The 22,594-nt window shown below is 33.1% G+C and overlaps 1 protein-coding gene across 1 annotated transcript in view; it reads right to left on the bottom strand.

Annotated features, from left to right (window-relative positions):
• LOC140447910 (carboxylic ester hydrolase-like) overlaps positions 1–22,594 on the bottom strand; it is a 148,304-nt gene that overhangs the window by 57,877 nt on the left and 67,833 nt on the right. Inside the window, exons 6-8 of the mRNA XM_072540833.1 lie at positions 21,813–22,009; positions 13,510–13,696; positions 4,379–4,578 (exon numbers count right to left, since the gene is read on the bottom strand). Coding sequence (XP_072396934.1) covers positions 4,379–4,578; positions 13,510–13,696; positions 21,813–22,009 — 584 coding nt within the window. The remainder of the gene's footprint in view (positions 1–4,378; positions 4,579–13,509; positions 13,697–21,812; positions 22,010–22,594) is intronic.

Raw genomic sequence — 22,594 nt, forward strand, 5'->3', positions numbered from 1 at the left:
GCGCTAATTCATAACTTTCTTCTAACTGTTCTAATTCTTTTTTCTGTACAGTCTTAATATCTTTCATTTTAGTTTCTATTTCTTCTCTCTGCATCTCTAGTTTCCTCTCTGTTTCTTCTCTGACTTTTTCTAAACAGACTTTTACCTCATTTTCATATTTGTCAAAACGCTTTTCCATTTTTCTATCATTTTCTTCTAATTTTTGTTCTATTGCTAGCCTTGTTTCCCGTTGGTTTTCTTCCATTGTCTGTTTTGTTTCCCTTTGATTCTCTTGTATTTGTTGTGTCTGTAATTGCATTAGTTGTAATATTTTCTCTATTCCTGATAATTCTTTTTTCTCCTCAACTATTGTAACATTTCCTTCATTATCCGATCCTTCTTCAACAATTGTTTCCTCTTCTCTGTTATCCTCCTTCCTTTCTTGCATTTTGCTTTGACTCCTTGTGGTCGACATGTTGTTTCTTTTCGTTACTGTTTTTGTCCCCGCAAAATGTGAAATTTTACAACACTCTATATGTTTCAGAACACGACAATATTTCTCCCCAAATGTATTAAATTTTCACGACAAATATCAAATATGCAATCAGTAAAATTCAAATAATTCCAAATAAATATCAAATGTACGATTGGTAAAGAAAATAAAATCAAATAATTCAATAGCAGTAAATATCCACTAACTACGATCAATCAATAAATCAAATTTATATTCCCTGGAAAAATTGTCAAAATACTTTCAAATTCAAATTCCCTCAATGTTCTATGTCTTTATCTCTGGATTACCTGTACTTATTCCAGATCTCTTTCCCTTCCTTCAAATGTAAAGCTGCGATATTTTCAAGCCCCACGTTTTGGAAGCCAGTTATTGTGATATTTAAAGTCTTGGTGCGCCAAGCAATAATTAGCTAATTAATTTTTTTGATTAATTAAAATTATTTAAATGATATGATTATGACTCTATCACAATTTTTAATTCTTTTATCTCAGGGTTAAATTCGTGCTTCAATATCTATGCTATTACATGTGAAAGGTAAGGTCCAGAGAATACCGGAATAATAAAAACACATATGATCTAACACTATATATTGAAATAAAAATAATGAAATAATTCACACTCAAAAGTTTTCAATAAACAAATCTCATATAAGGATTCTCAAAATTTTGTTCTCCGTACGTGAACAATCAAAATTTATGGTACAAACAATATTAATTGAAAACTCAAAATCCCAAACTATTCTAACTCTCCTAATCAAAATATTTATATCCTTTCTAAATTACGAGTAAAAATTGTGTTATCAATAAAAAAACAAAAAAACTGCAGAAAACAAAAATATCTCTCTCTGATGATGAGTGGTCCAAATCCTTGTTCCTTGTAGACTGTATTATCTCCTCTCAACCGCTCCCTATGTAATCAGCAATCTTACAACAGATTGTTGCAAGTATATCGTCCTTAATGATCTCCTTCAAAAGCAAAAATCATTCAAATTATGATAGCCTTTCTCCTCTCGATAAACTGAATCTCTCGTTGGCCCGAGTGAAAAATGACTCTTGGAATATCTTCTCTTTACGATAAACTGAATCTCTCGTTGGCCTGAACAGTGACTCTTGGAATATAAGTAGGAAAATATGACTTACAATATTTTGCTGCTTCAGCTTCTGTCAGATACACTAACTCCACAAAAACTCACTAACATTCAACACTACTGCTTGCTACTTCTTTGGAACCACCAGAGAACAATCACTGTTCCTCTTACAGACTTGGAAAATCAACTCCCTATATCTTTTCTCTCTCCTCAATCTCGCTAAACTTTTTTCTACATACTTATCCCGCCTTTTTCAATCTCCGCCAATCACAACTCGTCACAATTCCCCCATTTTTTCATTTCGATAACAAACAAATTTTTACCTATACTTATAAATTTCCTAAAACTTATTTACAAATAATATTTTTCTATAATTCTTAAAAACTAACAAAAACCACTTTCTATAATCCCTTCTATTGTCTTTAATCACTGCATTAATGTATTTTGAAAAACCCCGTTCAATTGTCTGTGGCTTTCACTTAAACTTATGCGGGTCACTCAAGTATAACAAAGAAATAAATGCAAAGCTTACACTTTGTTTAGTACAGGAAATCCAAGGATTTAATAACTTTCCTTCTCCGAAATGTTTGTTGGATATTATCCTACTTATCTGAATTATTTTAATGTTTTTGAACTTTGAAATATTTTTAAACAAACCAATATTTTTCTCGATTTTACATATCATAACAATATATATATATATATATATATATATATATATATATATATATATATATATATATATATATATATATATATATATATATATGTATATGTATATATATATATATATATATATATATATATATATATATATATAAATAAGTTCAAATTATCGGGTATAGTGGTCTATAGTAAAAATCTTTCTTTTTTCTAAATTACTCAATATTTCGCTATTTATTTAAAAGCTTCCTCAGGAGTAAACTAAAAACAATTTGAACATTACAAAAAATGGCGTACAAATACATTTTAAAACACTTACAGAATTTAAAAGATTTTGTAAATAAAAACTGACATTGAAGTATTTGAAATATTGAATGTCAAGAAGCACGTTCGTTACAGCTATACGATAAAAAATTAAAATTATTTCAAATGTAAAAATAAAAATAACAATAAAAGAAAAGTTAGAAAAATAATATTTATTTGATGAATTATTAAGGTTAGTTGTTATTAAAATGAATGTTGGCTATTTTTAATATTTATAAATTTTGTTCAATATGTTACAATATATGTTACTTAACTGTCCAGTGTCCGTTTTATAATTTAAAGTGTTTTTATTTTTATTAATGTAATAGATTTCAAGAAATAATCTACTTTTGTAGTTATCAGTCTGTGCCAAAATGTGAGCTTTGTTATAGTCTAGCATATGACCAGTGTTTTCATAGTGTTCAACCACTGCGCAAGTATTTTTTCTTAAGCGGCAATCACTTTTATGTTGTGTGATGCGTTGTTTTAGCCATTGTGATGTTTGACCAATATAGCTATTTTGACATCCTAAACACGGTATTTCATAAACGACATTACTTTTATATAAGGTTGGTACTGGGTCTTTGATTTTTGAAAATAGTTGTTTGCTGTTCATGGTATTATATTTAGCTATACTAATATTAGGAACATTTTTGAATATGGATATGACAGAATGAGTTAGACAATTAATAAAGGGAAGTTTTTTATATTCGATTGATTTGTTATTAGAATCATGGACGGGACCGTCATAGAAATTAGTGCTGTAAATCAGTTTTTTTAAAATTTGTTTAGGATATCCGTTGTTACGAAAAATTTTGTATATTATGTTCAGATTTTTTTGTAAAAAGTTGTCATCAACAATGGACATTATCCTGTTTTTCATACCTAGTACGGTATTATATTTTTGACGGGTGGTATGGTTTGAATAGTAATTTATATATCTGCCTGATGCTGTCGGTTTTTGGTACCAATCCAATGTCAAAATATTGTCATTTGTTCTTATTACTCTTGTATCTAAAAATGGTATACCAAAATCTGTCTCAGTTTCAATTGTAAACTGAAGATGTTTATTAAATGAATATATACAGTTTATTTTATATAATAAAGACTTCTTGTATGGATCGCGGACTTTTATTCTAACGGTAGTGCATGTTCAAATAATAAAAGAACTGAAGAGCGTAGGCGCAAAATTTCGGGCCAATGCTTTTTAAATGCAATCATTTTTTTCAAATCTTGAGAAAACTAACAAATATTTTTGAAAAATTTAAACGCACAATGTAAGATTACCTTATTACCGAGGGCTGAAAGTCACTTAGAATAAACAAAAAGTTTTTTTGAATGAGATATTTGAAATTAAAAATCACACTAAATTTTCTCTTTTTTTTTACCCCTGTAACTTATTAAAATAAACATTATAGAAGTTTTCAGGGACTTTCGGTCGTCAGTAATAATGTATTCTTTCATTCTGCGTTTAAATTTTTCAAAAATACTTTTTTTAGGATTCGAAAAAAATGAATTCATTTAAAAAGCATTGGCCCGAGATTTTGCGCCTACGCTCTTAATAGACCTACACAAATACTATCTCTCAAATGGGTAAGATAGACGAACCTACATGTAGCTTTTTGTATGTCTGTTTTTTAAATGGTTTTAAATATTATAGGTTAGTCTTGAAATTGCTCTTATGAAAAAAAAATGTGCTGTAATGTTATTGATAACTATTAAACCCATAATAAATTGCAAAAAAAGTATCAACATTGCTTACGAAAATAACTTATTTTTTAAATCCAGTAAATTTCACTTATCCTCCTTAATATTATTTTCATTATACTTACCCTTACAAAAGCATACGGATCATCTAAAAATGAAGAATTTGTATACAGGTGTTTGATTTGTTCAGACACTTCAGCTCGTTTTGAATCAAGTACATCAAGTTCAACATGTGCAATATCCTCATTGTTGTGATCCAGGTGTTCTGCTAATTCATTAAAGACTTCCCAGCTCGGAATTTTAAATGCAATGGTTGTTATGGATGCTGCAAATATATTTATATTATTACTAAAAATTTATTTTATAGTATCTACAAGGAAAAAAAACTAAAATATAAAACTATCATAGGAAATACTTGCATATCTTCCGTTTTTTTGTATAATAATAATTTCAGTCACTCAACTACCCATGGTTGTTAGCGACATATCGATTTACATTGTAAAAGTTTAGGTTTAACTTCACCCTAATCCATTTGTAGTTACAATGAGAATAAAACTAAAAAAAAAATCTCAAACAGCACGACCCAAGACAAAATATAATGGAATAATGCTACGGATAAGCAAATAAAACAGTATACAGAGTATGTAGATAAGCAGCTGGAGATAAGAAGACACGCAGATGCACCTGAAGCCACAAGAGGAATAGAACGATATATCAAGAATGAACAAGTTTTAAAGAAACACTTTAAGAAGCAGGAGAAGTCAAAATAGTAAGGCAAAATTTCATAAAAAGAAAGCCTTGGATGACAAACAAGAAGCTTTTGAAATTGACGAAAAAAATATGTCACAAAAAACCAAAAATTGCCAGGCTTAAAAACAAAAATTGTCAGTTAATTCTCAACAGAGAAATTGATAAACATATATAAGTAGCAAAGGAAAAATGGCTAAACGAGAAGCTCAAAGAAGTAGAACAACTTCAACAAAGACACAAAAAACCAGAACGTTTATTTCGGGAACGATTTCTAAAGTAGAAATCGAAACGTTAAAATGAACGTAATTTTAACTAAATTTATCGTTAACTCTTATAGTTCGGGATCTGACGTTCTTCTGCACAGAATTTTTTTATATGTATCGATTTACTTGAAATCTTGACAGTAGTTACAAAATAGCTCAATAATCAAAATCTACCCTGGGACAATACGTAATTTTCGTCTGGGGGTAGTTACAACCCCAACTCGTGGTGGAAAAAGTTTATAAAAAAATCATGGTAGTCAATAGTCAATAATGAATTTTCAGACAAATATCGTTAAGAGTATTTTTATAAAGTCAATTTTTTTGATTTATTCGTGACTAAAAGTTCACGAATTATACTTCATAAAAGCAAGTTTTTATTGGATTTTTCAAGAATAACTCCAAAAAATATAGATTTGTTAGGGAAAACTATTTGGATATAAAATAAAGCTGCTTATAGCACAAATGTTAAGGTGACATCTAACATATGACAACAACTTTTCCGTTAAGACCAGGAGCCATTCTCTCTCATGATGTCACCCAATATGTAGCTTCTTCGAATTTATAATTATTTTAAACTGTTTATCCTTTGTCTCGTGTTGTGTAAATATTTATGACATTCACCATATATTGTTGGATATCTTAATTTTGACGAAGTAAGTCCTAAACGTTATATTACACTTTTTCCATCGTCAATTTGCAAAGAGTCGGCTTTTGAGATTCTTTGATGCCAATGCCGACCATTGGCGTGGAAATTAAGAAAAGGGATCAGTTATCAAACGCATATTTCAAGAAAAATCATATAATTTTTATTAATTTTTACATAATTATATTCAGGAAAATTTCTCAATTTTTGGGCAGAAATTGTTTAAACAATTTTTTAAACAAATTCAAAATATCACCTTTTGTGCTCCAAAAAATATTTTTTAGGTTTTTGGGTGACTCTAAATAAGATCTATGTCATTTTTCTCAAAAGTTAATAGTTTTGGAGACATAGGCGATTTAAAATCCGAAAAATGCGATACCTAATATGCATTTTCGAGGCTTGAAAAATATGTAAATGAGTATTTTTGAGATTCAAGAGTATCTAAACTAAAGTATCAACATTGATTTTGGTGAGAAATCGGAGCAATATTTTCCGTAGCAGAAAAAGGTGATCTTTTGAATTTGAATTGTTTCCGGCAAAAATGTCCGGCACCCTTCAACCTTCGATTTGTTTAAACGGGGCATTTTTGAATAGGACTCTTCAAAGGACAAAATCAGTTTTTTTTTAATGGGAGCGGGCTCACAACATCGAATAAATAACAAATTAATTCTTTCAAATTAAAGCTTGTTAATTTTAGTGATTTATAAGAATATTGGACTTATTATTTAGTTTTTACATAAACCATAATATTTTTTTTACAATTATCTGTAAATAATGGCTCATTCTGTCAGAAAATTTTAAAAGATTGTCTATCCAGCAATTAAGATAGTTAACTTAAATTTAATTTTTAAACACGGCCTACTGTTAATTCACAAACAGGGTGAATCTTCAATATTTTGCTTCGAGTTAGAGATATCTGAAAAAGTTATTTGGAAAAGATGTTCCAAATATTATTATAACCCCACATAACAAAGTTTTATGTCAAAATTTGCACTTTCACTTTTTTCATTAATCGAAGAGCTTATTTCCAAAGTGTCTTAAATCCAAAATTTCGATTTTTTTAATTTTCTTTTTTTAAACTTTATAGATTTCTTCAAGTCTAGAATAAAGTTATGTGTACCAAAACAACTTCTTATTTACCATTTAAAAGTGCATATGAAAATTGTATAATTTGTATGTTAAATTTGTATGAAAATCTGTAATTTCATGGATTTCATTATATGGATTTAAGACACTTTGGAAATAAGCTCTTCAATTGTAGTCAGGATTCTAAAACGGACAGTTGGCTGTCCCGAGATGCATCTTTAGATAGCCAATTGTAGATTTAGGATCGAGATTACAAATAATACTGAAAAACTAAAATTGCGAATTTTGTCATGAAATTTGGTATGTGCGGTTACAATAAGTGGAACAAATTTTCCAAATAAGTTTTTCCGATTTCTCTAACGCGAAGAAAAATATCGAAAATTTACCCTGTTTGTGAATTCGCAGTAAGCCGCCTTTAAAATTAAAATTTCAGATGACTATCTTAAAAAAATGTGCACTATCAACATGTATGACTGTGCAAAATGTCAAATCTGTATGTATTTTAGTAGCTGATATATAGAGGTGTCTTCATCTTAAATGCGACACACTGTATAATAATGAACACTAGTGTTCAAGATGCATCGCGATAGCTGAAAAGAAATTAATTAGAAGGACTGAAAAGAATCGTCAGAGTCTTCTGAAGTCGAATAATTCCCAGGTTGGATAACTATTGGTGCTATTGCCGGTAAAACAGGATATTCGTTTTCTATTTTTACAACATGAGCTTAGCAATTTTTCCACACATCGCTATTAATGCCACTAATTATTTCTCGAATATTCTCAATGGCCATTGCGCTTAATGTTGGTGACTGATTATATTTTCGCAATCGTTTTTTTACGGTACCCCAAACCATTTCAATTGGATTAAAAATGCAATAGTATGAGGGTAACTCGCAAAAGAGTATGGCCGTGCCTGCTGCAAATGGTGTCAATAACGTATTTGTTTTTAAAATTCCGACTTTTGATAATTCTAATTAATTCTTTCTTTACTGGAATCTTTTTAGGAACAGTGATGTTTTTAAGTTACATAAATTTTAAAATTTCGTCCTTTTTCGTGTTATTATTAGGTATTTTATTTAATATGCGGGAATGATCCGACGCATTATCCATAACAATCACTTAATTCGGCGGAATATATAATTATATTCAGGGAAATCTCTTAATTTTTCACAAATCAGTTCTAAAGTAGGCACTCTATTTTCTTTGTAAAAATTGTAAACTGTTCGCTGAATAACGTCTTTTGCAGCAGTGTCAATCCTACCAAATTTTTTATTTGGTCGCTTTCGTTTTAAGGAATGATCTGTAACTGTGCCTAATTTAATAATTGTATATATCGTCTTATACCCGATTTTTTTAATACATGAATTCTCGAAACAATTGCATTATCAGCCATCCCAATATTTTCTTTTTTCAAACACTCATACATATTTAAAACTATTCTTTGGGATTGTACGTGCAAATCTTTATTTTTTAATTCGGAGCTGTCATTAACATAATTGTCATTATTTATTGATAACACAGAAGTTGATGCATCTTAAAAAATGCCATCCTAGAAAAATTTAATATTACTTATAACTTATATTACTTATACCTTATAATAAGCCTCCGCCTCTGCAAAAGGAAATATCTTAGGGTGTCACATAGCCAGACAAACAGGTGTTCATTAGAATTTACGGCTTTGCGATTCGCTGTTGCCATAATGCATGAGTTTAAAATTAGTGAATATAACCTTAATACCATTATTAATATATCTGCAATTTTTCATGTTTCCAGGTAAGGTATAAAATCAATGAAATTTGGAAAATAATAATACAATTCTTGAAACTGTTTTTGAGAACTTGGATTCTTAAAAGTTGTCTGATTTCTTAAAAGTCGATCATTATATCTATAAAAGTATTACCGCTAAATTCACCAACAGGGCAACGTCGAACGTTTAAATTCTCTCCAGACTACACTGTTGCCAATATTCGAAAATTACTTAGAATATAAGTAATATATACAAAGTTCACGGTTGCTTTAATTCATTAGTGAAGAGTCCATGGAAATATTAGTACCTAGTTAATTAATTTATATATATATTTTTTGAGCATATGTTCATATTATGTTTTAAGAGTGTCGTTCGTTGACTAACAATTGAATAATAACGAATAGAGAATAGAGAATGATTTTTAAATATAACCTTAGGAATTTTAGGAAATATGTCTGACAACCTTGATTTGAAAGGCGGTCTCTTTGATACCAGAATGAGGCATGTTTATGTTGGAAAATTATTAGTGGATGTACTATACATAAATTTTTTATCAACCATCAACTTCGAGTTTTTTCTATTTTCTTCAGTTAAAAAAACGTTTCTTGGCTTATTTCAAATGCCCCTGAAGATGCTCTAGGAGCGAAAGTACTTGGGCAAGATTTAGTAAAAACTGTGCTCGATATGTGCCTTTTATTTGAATAAAAATCGAGAATTCAACCTTATATCACTTTATAGAGTTATATAACTAGCGACAGGATGCAAGATAAAAGATACTATATATAAGATACGAGATACAGGGTACAATGGCAACCAGAAGTGACATCCAAGTCTATAATTAAAAAAACAAAATCGAAATTACGAATCGGGACAGTTACAAGACATGATCTGAATAAATGACTTGGGGTAGACCGGGGACAATTGAAACATTTCTGCATTTTGATTTTTTTTCTCCGCATCTATCGCAAATTTCTAAATTACGAAATTAGTTATAAAAAGCGTATCCTATTGTGTTTCCATATATATCATTATATTTGGTCTAAATAATGTCATTAATAAGATAATAAATAACAACTTGAACTTGTCAAGTTGTTTCAATTGTCCCCGTGACAGGGACGAATGAAACAGATACCTGGGATAATTGAAACAGCACTAAGACATAGAAAAATAGTGTTTATTCTAGTGAAAAACATACAATATAAAATATTTTTTATTCTGAAAGGCAATTGTGGCAGACGTATAGTTCTTCTTGGCGAGTACACTCTTCATGGGACCAATGACGACACTCATGTGTCGTCATGAGTGCACTGCACCCATATCTCTCCAGGGCGACTACTACGATATGCTTTCAAGCAAACCAGACAATAGCAATCATCCTCTTCGTTGCTATCACTCTGTTGCTGATTGTCCTGGCATTGTTTGGTTTTCTTGTATTTTCTAAAAGTTGTATTTGATTTTTCGTTTAACTCAGTCACTTTTTTCTTAACCTGTTTTTTCTTTTTTGCGTCATATTCCTCTTGGATAGCATTTTTCTCCGGCGTATCTGTATAAACTGCAGACTTCCTCACTTTTCGTTTGCCAATTGTTTTTCTAGGGAGCGCTTTCGGCAACGGTCTAACTGCTTCTGGTGAAAATACAACCTGCGATGCTTGAGCAATTCAAGTGCTTGGAGAGGCTGGCGGTGTGTGATTTTGTGGTGATGTTGGCAAGATATCAGCTCTCTTAGTATGTAGAGGATCTTCACTAGGTGCTTCTTGAAGAACGTCAGTGGCATATGGTGTCGTGTTATTAAGAGCTGGTCTATCCGTGACGACATATGAAGGTGCAAAATCTAGTTCCGTAAATATGTCTCTGTTAAAGGGATATATGCCTGTGCAAGCAAATCCAACTATAATATTTGTTTGCGTGAGGGCCAACGGTAGAGATAATTTAGCTATGCTGGGTATGTCGTAAATTGTCATCGTTTTTCCTGGATTATTTCTCATCCAAGAATCGCAACTTGAATTGAAAGCCTTTTTGAAGTGACCGTAGATAGAACGATCCAGAGGTTGCAACTTATGCGAACAGTGCGGGGGAAATGACAAGACGACAATGCCATTTGTTTTACACAAATCCAAGCAGCGTATACTTATGTGCGACTGGTGGTTATCAAGTAAAAGCAATACTTTATTTTCGGTTGAAGCGTTAGTATGCTTTTGAAAATGATTAAGGTATACCAAGAACTCTTCCTCTTGCATCCACCCGCTCGCGTTTCCCGCTCCAATACACCCCACTGGACCGTCACGGACTAAGTGATCCTTGTATCTTTTTCGTAAAAAAATAAAAATGGGCGGTATACTGTTACCGATAGCATTGACGGCTAAAGCTATGGTTACCAATGTTCCCCTCTCTCCGGATGTAAGTGCTCCCACCTGTCTTGTCCCCTTTTCGGCAACAACTTTACTAGGTTTTTGAACCGTCGTTACCTCCGTTTCATCAATATTATATATATCTTTTGGTTCAAATTTGTACTTATCTATTACATTAGCCAGGTTATCATAAAAAAGTTTTACGTTCGTTACATTAAAACTGGTTGCTCTGGAAAGACTTGTGGCTTGAGCGCAGCAGATTGAAAGTTCTGGATTGCGTTTCATAAATCCAGAGAACCAATCCTCTCCTGCCATAGCATTTTGTCTCCAGGTATCAGGCATGTTCAACGAATATTTCACGGCCAATTGAAAGGCCAATTTCCGAATTTCTTTAGGTGGTTACCCGTAAAATATATGTGCCTCTTTGATTATGTATCCAGCAATGCTTTTTTCCTGGTCTATGTCAAATACTCGTCTCACGCAATGATAACCCATTGTGACTGGAGTAACAAATCCTTGCTCAATTGCTTTTTTCTTTTTTTTGATAAATCTACTTAATGACACGTAGTGTAGATCAAATTTAGCTGCAGCTGATCTCATGGACGTGTTATTGTCAGTAACCTCTTTATAGGCTTCTTCATAAACCAAAACGGGTTTTAAACCCCTTTCCGTTTTTCTCACTCGTGCTCGTGCACAAACTACGTTGACAATTTTTCCAAATTTTTTCTACAATTTAATCTACGTTATCTCACATGAATTTGAGGGGGGTATTAATAACGCCCTAAAGTGTTAACCACTGGATACTCTACAACAACGTACAATAACAAATAACATAAAAGACTACTCTGGGGACAATTGAAACATGTTTCAATCGTCCCCACGAGACATTTTTCGTAAACACTTAAATATCTTTTCACTCTAGGACAATAGTAATAATTTAAACTGGCCTCCCTAAAGAAGAAATGCCAATTTAACTACAAAAATAGTCGAAGCTGCATACTTACGTTCCGATATGTTGCGTAACTGTTTGTTGTTCAGTGCAAAAGTTTACTTCGGTAGCGGTAAATCACGCTAACGAGAATGTACGCATGTAATGCAAACGCTCATCAATGGCTGACTGATAGAGACACCGGGCTCCTAGAGGCGCTGCGTTTGCTACAAGCGCGCGCGGTTTTAATCACGGAATACTACCAATATGGCGGCTGTTTCAATTGTTCCCGGTCTACCCTACCGCCAGGTTGACCTGCTTAACTCAAAGACTGGTACCCAAACAAAGTAATAGTTTTCAAAATTCGTATCAGAGTTTAAATTTTCTCTAAAGAGGGAATTTTTTTGGATCATGCGAGCTTAGCTCCAATTATATTTTAGGATTTAGGACCGACTCTGGTGAAAGGGAGTTTCTTGATTTTCGAAGGTTTTAGAAAGCGAGAAAATTATATCTGTGCTTAGAAGTGAAGGATTAGTGGATAGACAAAACACACAAGCTATTAATTTGTTTATGAGAAGGTAAAGGATCATACGAAAACCATGACTTGCCCTAGATATGCCAATTAGAAAGCGTAGTATAACTCTTCTAAGTATTTGTTTGTCACTGGCGAAGCTCTGTGAGGGCTAAAATTTTACAGAGTTTGCGGGATGATTAAACTTGCTTCAACTTGAGAAAACTAAACGCTTGCTTCCTATTTCACCTAAATGAATTAATTTTCTCTTAGATCTTAAAGATAGAAATCTTCAATTGTATTTTTAGGTTAGATGCAAACTGTAAATATAAATAAAAGTATGTATACTGTTTTGTTCTAATAGAATATTAAATTTATTTAAATGTATATCTCTTTGTTTAATATATGAATTTTCGTATACTATATGTAAACTAAAAATAATTTGATCAAAATCAGAATTTGATATCACATCGAAAAGCAAATCTTCACTACTTACAATATCTTGTTTAACAATAAATAAAAGTAATATACTAACCATAGAATTGAGAATAAACTTGTTAGCAGTCTGCTACCTTTACCAATATTGTAATTAACTATACGATACGAAAAATGATTAAAAGCAACAAACAAATTAATACGATTAAAGACAAAAGAGAAAAAAAAATGAGTTCATAAATTGAAATAAAAATTATATATTATAATCAAACATACACACAAAGAGAGACTAAACCTCTTTAGGTTAAGGTTTATGTGAAAAAAATTAATGTTTTGATATTAATTAGTGTTTAGTATTAATTAGTATTAGTAACTTTGATTGTAGATCTGTAAATACAAATTACACAATAGTCTTGTAAATTGTCTATTCCAAGGCCATAAAAATGAAACAAAAAAAAACCCAAAATATAGCTGTGCTTAAAGTGAGGCTTCCCTCTATTAATTAATGTAGTTAAGTTATTAAGTGAGATTATAAAAAAACTTACACGGTGTAAAATACAGCATCTCTTCAGAATTAAAACCAATTAAGAGAGGAACTCGATTAAAATCTCCATTAATAAACGCTTCGTGCATAGGTTTAGAGAGAAAAGGTTCTGCAGTGCAATTTTTTTCCAATGTGGGAGCCCATATCAGATCACTGAGTAGCATTCCTCCTGTAGCCAAAGGAGAAACCTAGAAATTTAATTTCATAAAAATTAAAACAGCTAAAGTTTGTTTAACAGAAAACTCACGACCAAGCTTAAATTAAAACCTCGTCTCTCATGGACAGAAATCTATTATAGAGATTATAGAGTTCCAAAATAGCTAGGTATAATAAGTTTGTTATTACAATAAGGATCATCATCATCATCATTTTGGCTTTACAACCCTGTGTGGGTCCTAGCCTCCCCAAGAATTTTTCTCCAGTCGTCCCTATACATCGCCTTCCTCCGCCAAGCACGTCTTTCCATATTTCTCATATCTTGGTCTATGTTATCTAGGAATCTTGTTCTGGGTCTTCCTCTTCTTCTTTGACCAATAGGTCTATCAAGGAGCGTTTTTCTTATCAATAGGGATAATAAGGATCATACCAAGTTTGATTTAATGGCGATGTGATGCTATTTTGAATTAATTTAGACTATTTAAAAACTCTGTAGAGTAATTGATCTGCTCTGATAAATAACTCATCAATTTTCTAAAAATACTTCTGGCTTGATTTTTTGACAAATTTAATAATAAACCTTTACTGTTAAATATTTATATTTCTAATATTAAAAATAATATTGTTTATATATGTATATATATGATGTATATATATGTATACATATATATATATATATATATATATATATATATATATATATATATATATATATATATATAATATATATATATATATATATATATATATATATATATATATATATATATATATGTATAAGAGTAAGAAAAAAGAAGTACTTGTGACTCGTTTGGAAAAAATATATAAATGTTTTTGATGGGTTGGAGTCAATAAAAGGGGCTATTGGTTAACTATTTAATATCTCGAGCTTTCAATTGTGTTTACAATTCTTATCAAGAGCTGCTGAAAAAGACAAAATATCTTACAAAGTTGAACTATAAAGAAAAAAAATTTTTTGTTAACTCACCAAATAAAATTAGTTTCGTTAATAAAAATTGCTGCAAATACATGTCAAAAGGAATTAATACTGAAATCCCCTTATCTAATAAATTCTTCCCTGAAATTTTAATAATTTTGAAAACATTTTTTCTTAAGAAAAAAATAATTGAATTTATAAATAGTTTAAAGTAGCAACCAATTACAAATAAACCTCAATGTCATAAATACCAACTTAAAATGTTTACCTTTGACAATTATATTGTCAAAAATAAAATTTCGTTTAAAAATTCTTTTTTGTTTAGTAACAAAAAAGAAGAAGATTTATTCACCATTGATAGATGTAGAGGATGCATGAATAAAATAAACATTTACCGCTACCGCTCTATTTATAGTCGCGGTGACCTGTCGTGTCGGGACGTATCGGCACACTCCGTGGCGCGAACGTCAAGAAGCGCGCGCTGGCCAATCATGTGGCTGCATCGTGGTAGCGGGACCGGACGGCGGCTCTAGACTGAGATTCCAGATGGGAAACAAGTAGTATCCTTCCTCTCGATTGATATTATATGGATTTTTTCGGATCTCTAGAGATTCGCGGATTTTCCTGGAATAAAAGAAGGGGCTCTTAGAAATAATATGGGTTTTTTCGAACAATATGGAATGACCGGTTTCTTGGCAGTGTTCTGCAACTGCAGAATGGGAGAAAAGACCTGATCGAATGCATCTTTGATGCTCTTGAATCCGAGTTTTTACGGAACGACCAGTTTCGCCAATATACACTTGTCAACATGAACAAGGAATAGAATAGACACCACAGGAAGATAGGGGCGGTAATGGGTCCTTAGGAGAGGGTAGATATTGTGAGATTTTCTTGGGTGGTCGAAAAGTAGTCCTGATACCTTCTTTGCGAAGAATTTTGCCAATCCTATCAGTGACACTTCGAATATAAGGAAGAAAAGCCACAGGAGTATTACCCGAAGATTCTGAATTTGTCGTCCTAGGGTGTAAAGGGGGATGTAGATGTCGGTGTGTAATATTTTGAATTGTGGACTTGGAGTAACCGTTGGCACAATTCCCAAAATTCCAGCCGACCGTATCCGCTTTGACGTCGCTAAATGTCTTGATACAGCCAAAATCCCTACTTCCAATATATCTCGTGAGGAATTCATAGCTCTCAAAAATCTCCGTTCTCTTTCTGAGATAATAATCCTTCCTGCAGACAAAGGTAATGCCACAGTCATCCTGGATACTCCTTCCTACATAGAGAAAGTAAACGACTTACTTAGGGATACATCCTGTTATAATACAATTTCTCGAGACCCCACTCCTAGAGTCGAACGCGAAATTTCCCATGCCATCAAACAATCCGGTCTTTCCGATGATGTTAAGAAGTCCATAGTCCATAGCCCTAGAATCTTACCCCTTAAAACCAAAAGTCTGGTTCCGCTACGTTGATGATACATTTATCATCTAGCCCCATGGTCAACATACCCTTTCTCCCTTCCTAGATCATCTTAACTCACAACATCCGAGTATAAAATTTCCAATGGAAGTAGAAAATAATCGGTCCCTTCCCTTTCTCGATGTGTTAGTCACCTCCAAGCCCAATGGCCGATTGGGTCACTCTGTTTATAGAAAAAAGACTCACACGAATCGTTACCTACATGCTTCATCACACCACCATCCTGCCCAAAAGAATTCTGTGATCAACTCTCTCATCCATCGGGCCATTTCGATTTCTGAACCTGACAACCTTAGAGAAGAACTTGGCCATCTGCAAAAAACCCTTGTCGCCAACGGTTACTCCAAGTCCACAATTCAAAATATTACACACCGACATCTACATCCCCCTTTACACCCTAGGACGACAAATTTAGAATCTTCGAGTTTTTAAAACTCATAGGAGTTTTACCCGTAGGAGATTCAAGAGCATCAAAGATGCATTCGATCAGGTCTTTTCTCCCATTCTGCAGTTGCAGAACACTGCCAAAAAACCGGTCATTCCATATTGTTCGAAAAAACCCATATTATTTCTAAGAGCCCCTTCTTTTATTCCAGGAAAATCCGCGAATCTCTAGAGATCCGAAAAAATCCACATAATATCAATCGAGAGGAAGGATACTACTTGTCTCCCATCTGGAATCTCAGTCTAGAGCCGCCGTCCGGTCCCGCTACCACGATGCAGCCACATGATTGGCCAGCGCGCGCTTCTTGACGTTCGCGCCACGGAGTGTGCCGATACGTCCCGACACGACAGGTCACCGCGACTATAAATAGAGCGGTAGCGGAGTAATCGTCGGATTCACTCCCCGCCTCTCGACGCGTTAGTGTTCTGAGCTGTTGGACGTGAATCCCTGTCCTGGCATTTGGTTTTCACCTCTGGCTGCGTTAAGTAGTTGAGTTACTGTGACCAAAAGCCCATCTTGGTAGTTAGTATTCGCCTCTGGTTGCTACCATACAATTGTAGCGAAACGTCGAGATGAACCCACTTTTGGGTCACTCACAAATGACACGGTCCAAACCCGGAAGACGAATAAACTATAATAGATATAACTAGTTAGGGAGATGTTAAAGAAGAAGTACGACAACAAAGCTTAAAAGCAAGTAAAGTGGAGGGATCTCTTAATGACACAATCTGGAAGAACAAATACCTAAGACAAGACACAAAAACAAGAATCTATAAAGAAGCAATTAGACCTATATTTACATACATACCAGAGACAAGATCTGACAGATTTAAAACGAGATGACTACTAAAAACAACAGAGGTAAAAATACACCGACGAATATCAGGGAAAAGTCTGTTGGAAAGGGAGAGAAGAAAAACATAGGAAGAACATGTAATATAGAAGACATAAATGGATAAGTAACAAAACGGAAACAGAAGTGGAACGAACCCATTAGTAGAATGGCAGAGGATAGAATAGTACGAATAGCACAAAATAAGTCACCAAATGAACGAAGAAGTCTTGGTAGACCAAGAAAAATATGGCGCGATAATTTAAAAAATTTAGAAGGCTAATATTGAAGAAGAAACAGGCTTTAAAGCCTACATACAAAAAGAAGGAAGAAGAAGAAAGAGATGGTAGAAATCCAGTTATGATAACTAATTATAATAACACCAACGTAGATCAAATGTGTCAATGATATTATCACAAAAAATACACGCCGTTGACCAATGGTTGTGTTTTATAATTTATTGAATATTTCTGCCATAAACGTCCCCTGTGTGTATAACGCTAATCATCCCCAACAGAAAATAAAACGCAGTGACTTAAGAAGTGTGCTTGGGAATTAATCCGACCACAAATTAAAGTTAGATTAACAGTTCCTAGGTTGCCAAGGAGCTCAATCTAGCTATGCAAGGCATAGAAAATAGTCCCCCTCATCCTCTATACAACTAAAGAAATATGTTGGACGTTGCTATGTTTGTCCTTCGAAATTTGAACCAATCTTCCAGAAAGTCTTGCGTTAATTGCGGAGAGTTTGCATGAAAAAACCACATGAAGGAGACCTGCAATGATTGTTTTACTAACTAATATTTTCTGTAGTCTCGAACTCATACATTTTTTTACAGTATTTTTCATCATCATCATATAACGGGGGTCCTACGGCGATTGCCGCTTCCCGCATTTCAGCCTCCATCTTTTCCTATCTCTCCAATCTCCCTCTTCTAAGCCTCTAGATTGCATTGTTTTTGTAATTTCTCTTCTCCAGGAATTTGGTGGTCTTCTCCTTTTCCTTCTTTCTGGCGGAACATACATTAAGACTTTCTTTGGCCACCGCTCCTCCTTCATTCTCATCACGTGACCATACCATTGTAATTGCCTTCCTTGTATTCTATCTGAAAGAGTATCTCTAATTCCTGTACGGTTTCGTATTTCCTCATTCCTGATTCTTTCCATTCTCGATACTCGACATGACCTTCTAAGATAATCCATTTCCACAACGTCTACTTTATCTCGTTCATTCTTTGTCATCGTCCAACATTCGGCACCATATGTGGTAATTGGTTCTACAATTGCTCTGTATACGCGAAGTTTGGTATGCATCTTTATTTTATTAGACCGCAGTAATGAATTCAGTATTCGGATGCATTTTTTCCCTTGGGTTATTCGGTTTTGTACATCTATCTTAACTCTGCCATCTGCTGATATGATGCTTCCTAGATATTTATACTGGTTGCAGCCTTTTATGACTGCGTTTTGAAGCCTCAGATCTGTTGTATTTCCTCCAATTTTTAAATATTCTGTTTTTCTTATGTTTACAGTAAGCCCCCATATTCTTCAAATAATTTTTGATTCATATAATTTATATCTTCCTCATCGGTTGCAACCACCACCTGATCATCTGCAAACAACGATGTATACAGAGTTTCTTGTCCCACTTCGATGCCCATAAATCTACATTTATTTCTCCAATTCCTCAATGTTTCTTGGACGTATATTTTAAAGAGTATAGGTGACAAACAGCATCCTTGCTTTAGGCATTTAGTGACTTTAAATTCATTTGAGGTTCTGGTTCCAATTTTTACACAACTAACTGCATTTTCGTACAATTTATATATCGCTCGGATATACGTCGAATCCAATCCGGACTTTTCGTCGACCTCAAACATTTTCTTTAACGGGACACTATCATATGCTTTCTCAAGGTCTATAAATACCAAATGGGTCTCTCTACTTCTTTTGACACGCTTTTCAATTATTTGTCGTAGGATAAATATATTATCAAGGCAGGATCTCCCGGTACGAAAGCCGCTTTGTTCTTCAATATCTTGTATCTGTCTTTCAACACTCTTCTTTAATATTTTGCCGTACAACTGGCTCACAGAACTCGTCACACTAATACCTCTATAATTGGAACAGTCTCTTTTATTCCCTCTCTTATATATGGAGCTTATATAAGATTTATTCCAATCTTTAGGAATTTCCTGGTCTCCACACATACATTTATTGAAAAGGTCTACTATTAATTCTAAAAGTGCAGTCGGCCCATATTTAACCAGCTCTTTTCCGTTTTTAACCTCTTTTAAGGTTTCCGTCAATTCAGATAATGTTATTAAAGGGATTTCCTGTCTTTCGTCTCTGTTGTCTATTAATTCCCTTATCTTCTCCCATCTGTACTCTACTCTATCCTCTTTCAGCAGTTTCGTATAATATTCTTTCCATTTATTTAACTTTATGAGAGAAATGTTGTCTTCATTTTTCTCATTTTTCCTAAACTGCTTTAATGTTTTCCAAGCTTGTGCCACTTTTGTTCCACCCATAAATCGGTCCAGTTCATTACACTTAGCCTCCCAGTTTATATTTTTCGCCTTATCCACGTCTTTTTTAACTTCTTTATTCCATTTAGCGTATATTTCTCTGTCTTGAGGATCTTTGGATTGAAGCCATATGTGATATGCTTGTTTTTTCTTGAGAACTTTCTCTTCTAGTTCCGTTGACAACCATTCAGGTTTTCCTTTTTTCCGATTTTCAACTTTTCCCAGTGCTTCATTTGCCGCTTCATGAATATATTTTTTAATTACCTCATACAGACTTTCAGGGTCTAAGTCCTTTGTTTCTATATTTTTTATTTTCTGAGCTATTCTAATTTTATATAAGAACTTTGTCGAATCTTGTTTAAAGATTTTCAGGTTATATTTTATGTTTTCTATGGTTGTTCCTATGTCTGTTACTTCATCATTTTTGTGACTTGATTGTTCTCTCTTAAATGCATTACTTTTGCAATAATCATATGGTGGCCACTTCCACATTCTGGCCCTCTAAACATCTTCAGGTCCTTAGTTTTTAGTTTATAATCTTTACGCTAAATGAAATAGTCAATTATTGATTTTAAATTCCTGGTAGGCTGCGTCCATGTAAATTTGTGTATATTCTTATTGGGGAAGAAACCATTTAATATTTTCAAAGAATGTGCCTCGCAAAAATCTATTAATCTTTGACCATTGTCGTTCAGAATGTCTTCTCCATATCTCCCTATTATTTCACTGTTGGAGCTCTTTCCAGTTCTTGCATTAAGATCACCTAAGATCCAAATTTCTTTCTTCTTATTAATTGTGGCTAGAACAGTTGTTAACTTGTTAAAGTACTCTTCCTTGCTGTCAACCCTTGAGTCATCCGTCGGTGCATATGTTCCAATTACCACTATTTCATGGCCATTTTGCTTAATTTCCATGAGGATAATTCTTTCATCTATTACTTGCCATGATTTAATATATTTTTTCAATTTCTGATGTATTCCTATAGACACTCCCCTTTTAGCTCGTTCGCTCTTTTCTACGCCACTATAGAAATGCAGGTATTCGTTTATCTTTTTATTTTTTCTTTCTTTTTTCTTTACTTCAGTTAATACACAGATTTCTAGTTTCATTTTACTCAGTTCACGGAAGACCTCCTCCTGTTTTGTCCTTGTTCCTTGTATGTTCCAAGCACCCAAATTCATAATTCATTTTATTTGCGAATTTCGTTTATAGTTTAATCCGTCCGAATTCCAAGGCTTTTTGCTGAAATTTTTAACCTCTGATCATTTTTTCCGAGTATCGAGGAGTTGGCCCGATGCCTCAACCCCCAACTTGGAGGACCAGGGTTTTAAATCAGAGTATCCTTCTCTTAGATAAGTTGCCTTCTCTACGGCTTAGGAGTCCTATCTACCCCACCTGTTGGTCCGCGGGTGGTATTTTATTTCCCACCTACCCGCCGGCCTAGCTGCAAACAGGCCGGTGAGGGCATTCCCCTATTCGCCACCTGGGGACGCGCTCTTTAGGGTTACAGGTTCCCCAGAGGTACAGTATTTTTATTTATGAGATTTTGGATGATTTTCTTGTAAGTCTCGTTACGAACAAGAATTCTTTTTTTTTTTCAGAGTTATACACAACGTTATTACAACATAATGTACACAAACGTTCTTATTTAAACAAAATAATTTTAAAATATGAATGGTTCTTAAAATTGTTTAAAATACATGCAGTAGAGTTTTTACTACCTAGTAAAGAAATAAGTAAACCTTTTTGTTATAAAAATTGGTCTGTATCATTAACAATAGTTCAACAACTATACCTAATGCAGTATTATTATTGAAACTATGGAAATTATGTTCAATAATATAAATAAAATGATCTGAAATTGTAGACCATGTTATCAAACGTATCTCAGTTTACCACGTGCCTAACGAAGGGTTAAAAATTACCTGCACTGATGCTGTTATTATATCGGTAACTTCTGCTTTTTTGAGAAAATCCAATAGTTCTGATGTATTTGTTGATTGCGGATTAATTGAGTTATCAAGAATTTGAGCCAATTTATATGCGTAAACACTAGGGCTAGGTACAAAGTTATAATAGGATATAGAGCTTCCGCTTTCTTGAATAGCTCCTCTGAATAAACCTAAAACAATTTATGTTTACAATATAATTAAATATTTAAAATAACGAAACAATAAAATATTTAGCAGATACCAGTACCATAAAACATTTATTGGCAAAAAAAAAAATTAACGCCTTGACTACTGTGTGAGATTCCGACATTTTACAAAATAGGACGTTGTCGTATTAGTTTCAACATAAAGTGCTATAGTAGGATCATTTTAGCCTGTCGCATAAGTAATAAAAGTGTCTGTTCAGATTTGCCTCAGGTAGTCAGCGGTTCTCAAATTAAAAATGTACGGTTTTCTTAATTTGATAATACGACATTAGGGATTTTTTTAATAAAATAACTTTGTATTATGTTTTGTAATAATTGAATATCATAATGTAAATTGATAAACATTGAGTATGAAATATACAGGGTCATTCACGCAACATGTTGGTTAAAAGTTTTCAAAGTTCTGGTCGTCACTGGTTTCTGGAAACTTGGAATAATGGGTTATGCAAAGCATTCTTCATTTTTTAAATATTTGCATTCTTCTAGCACTTCCGGTTGTACCGGAAGTCGCCATTAAGTTTCTTATTTTAAATAGAAACTGTGCTTTTT

This window comes from Diabrotica undecimpunctata, chromosome 8, assembly GCF_040954645.1.
Source record: "Diabrotica undecimpunctata isolate CICGRU chromosome 8, icDiaUnde3, whole genome shotgun sequence".
NCBI classification, from domain to species: domain Eukaryota; kingdom Metazoa; phylum Arthropoda; class Insecta; order Coleoptera; family Chrysomelidae; genus Diabrotica; species Diabrotica undecimpunctata.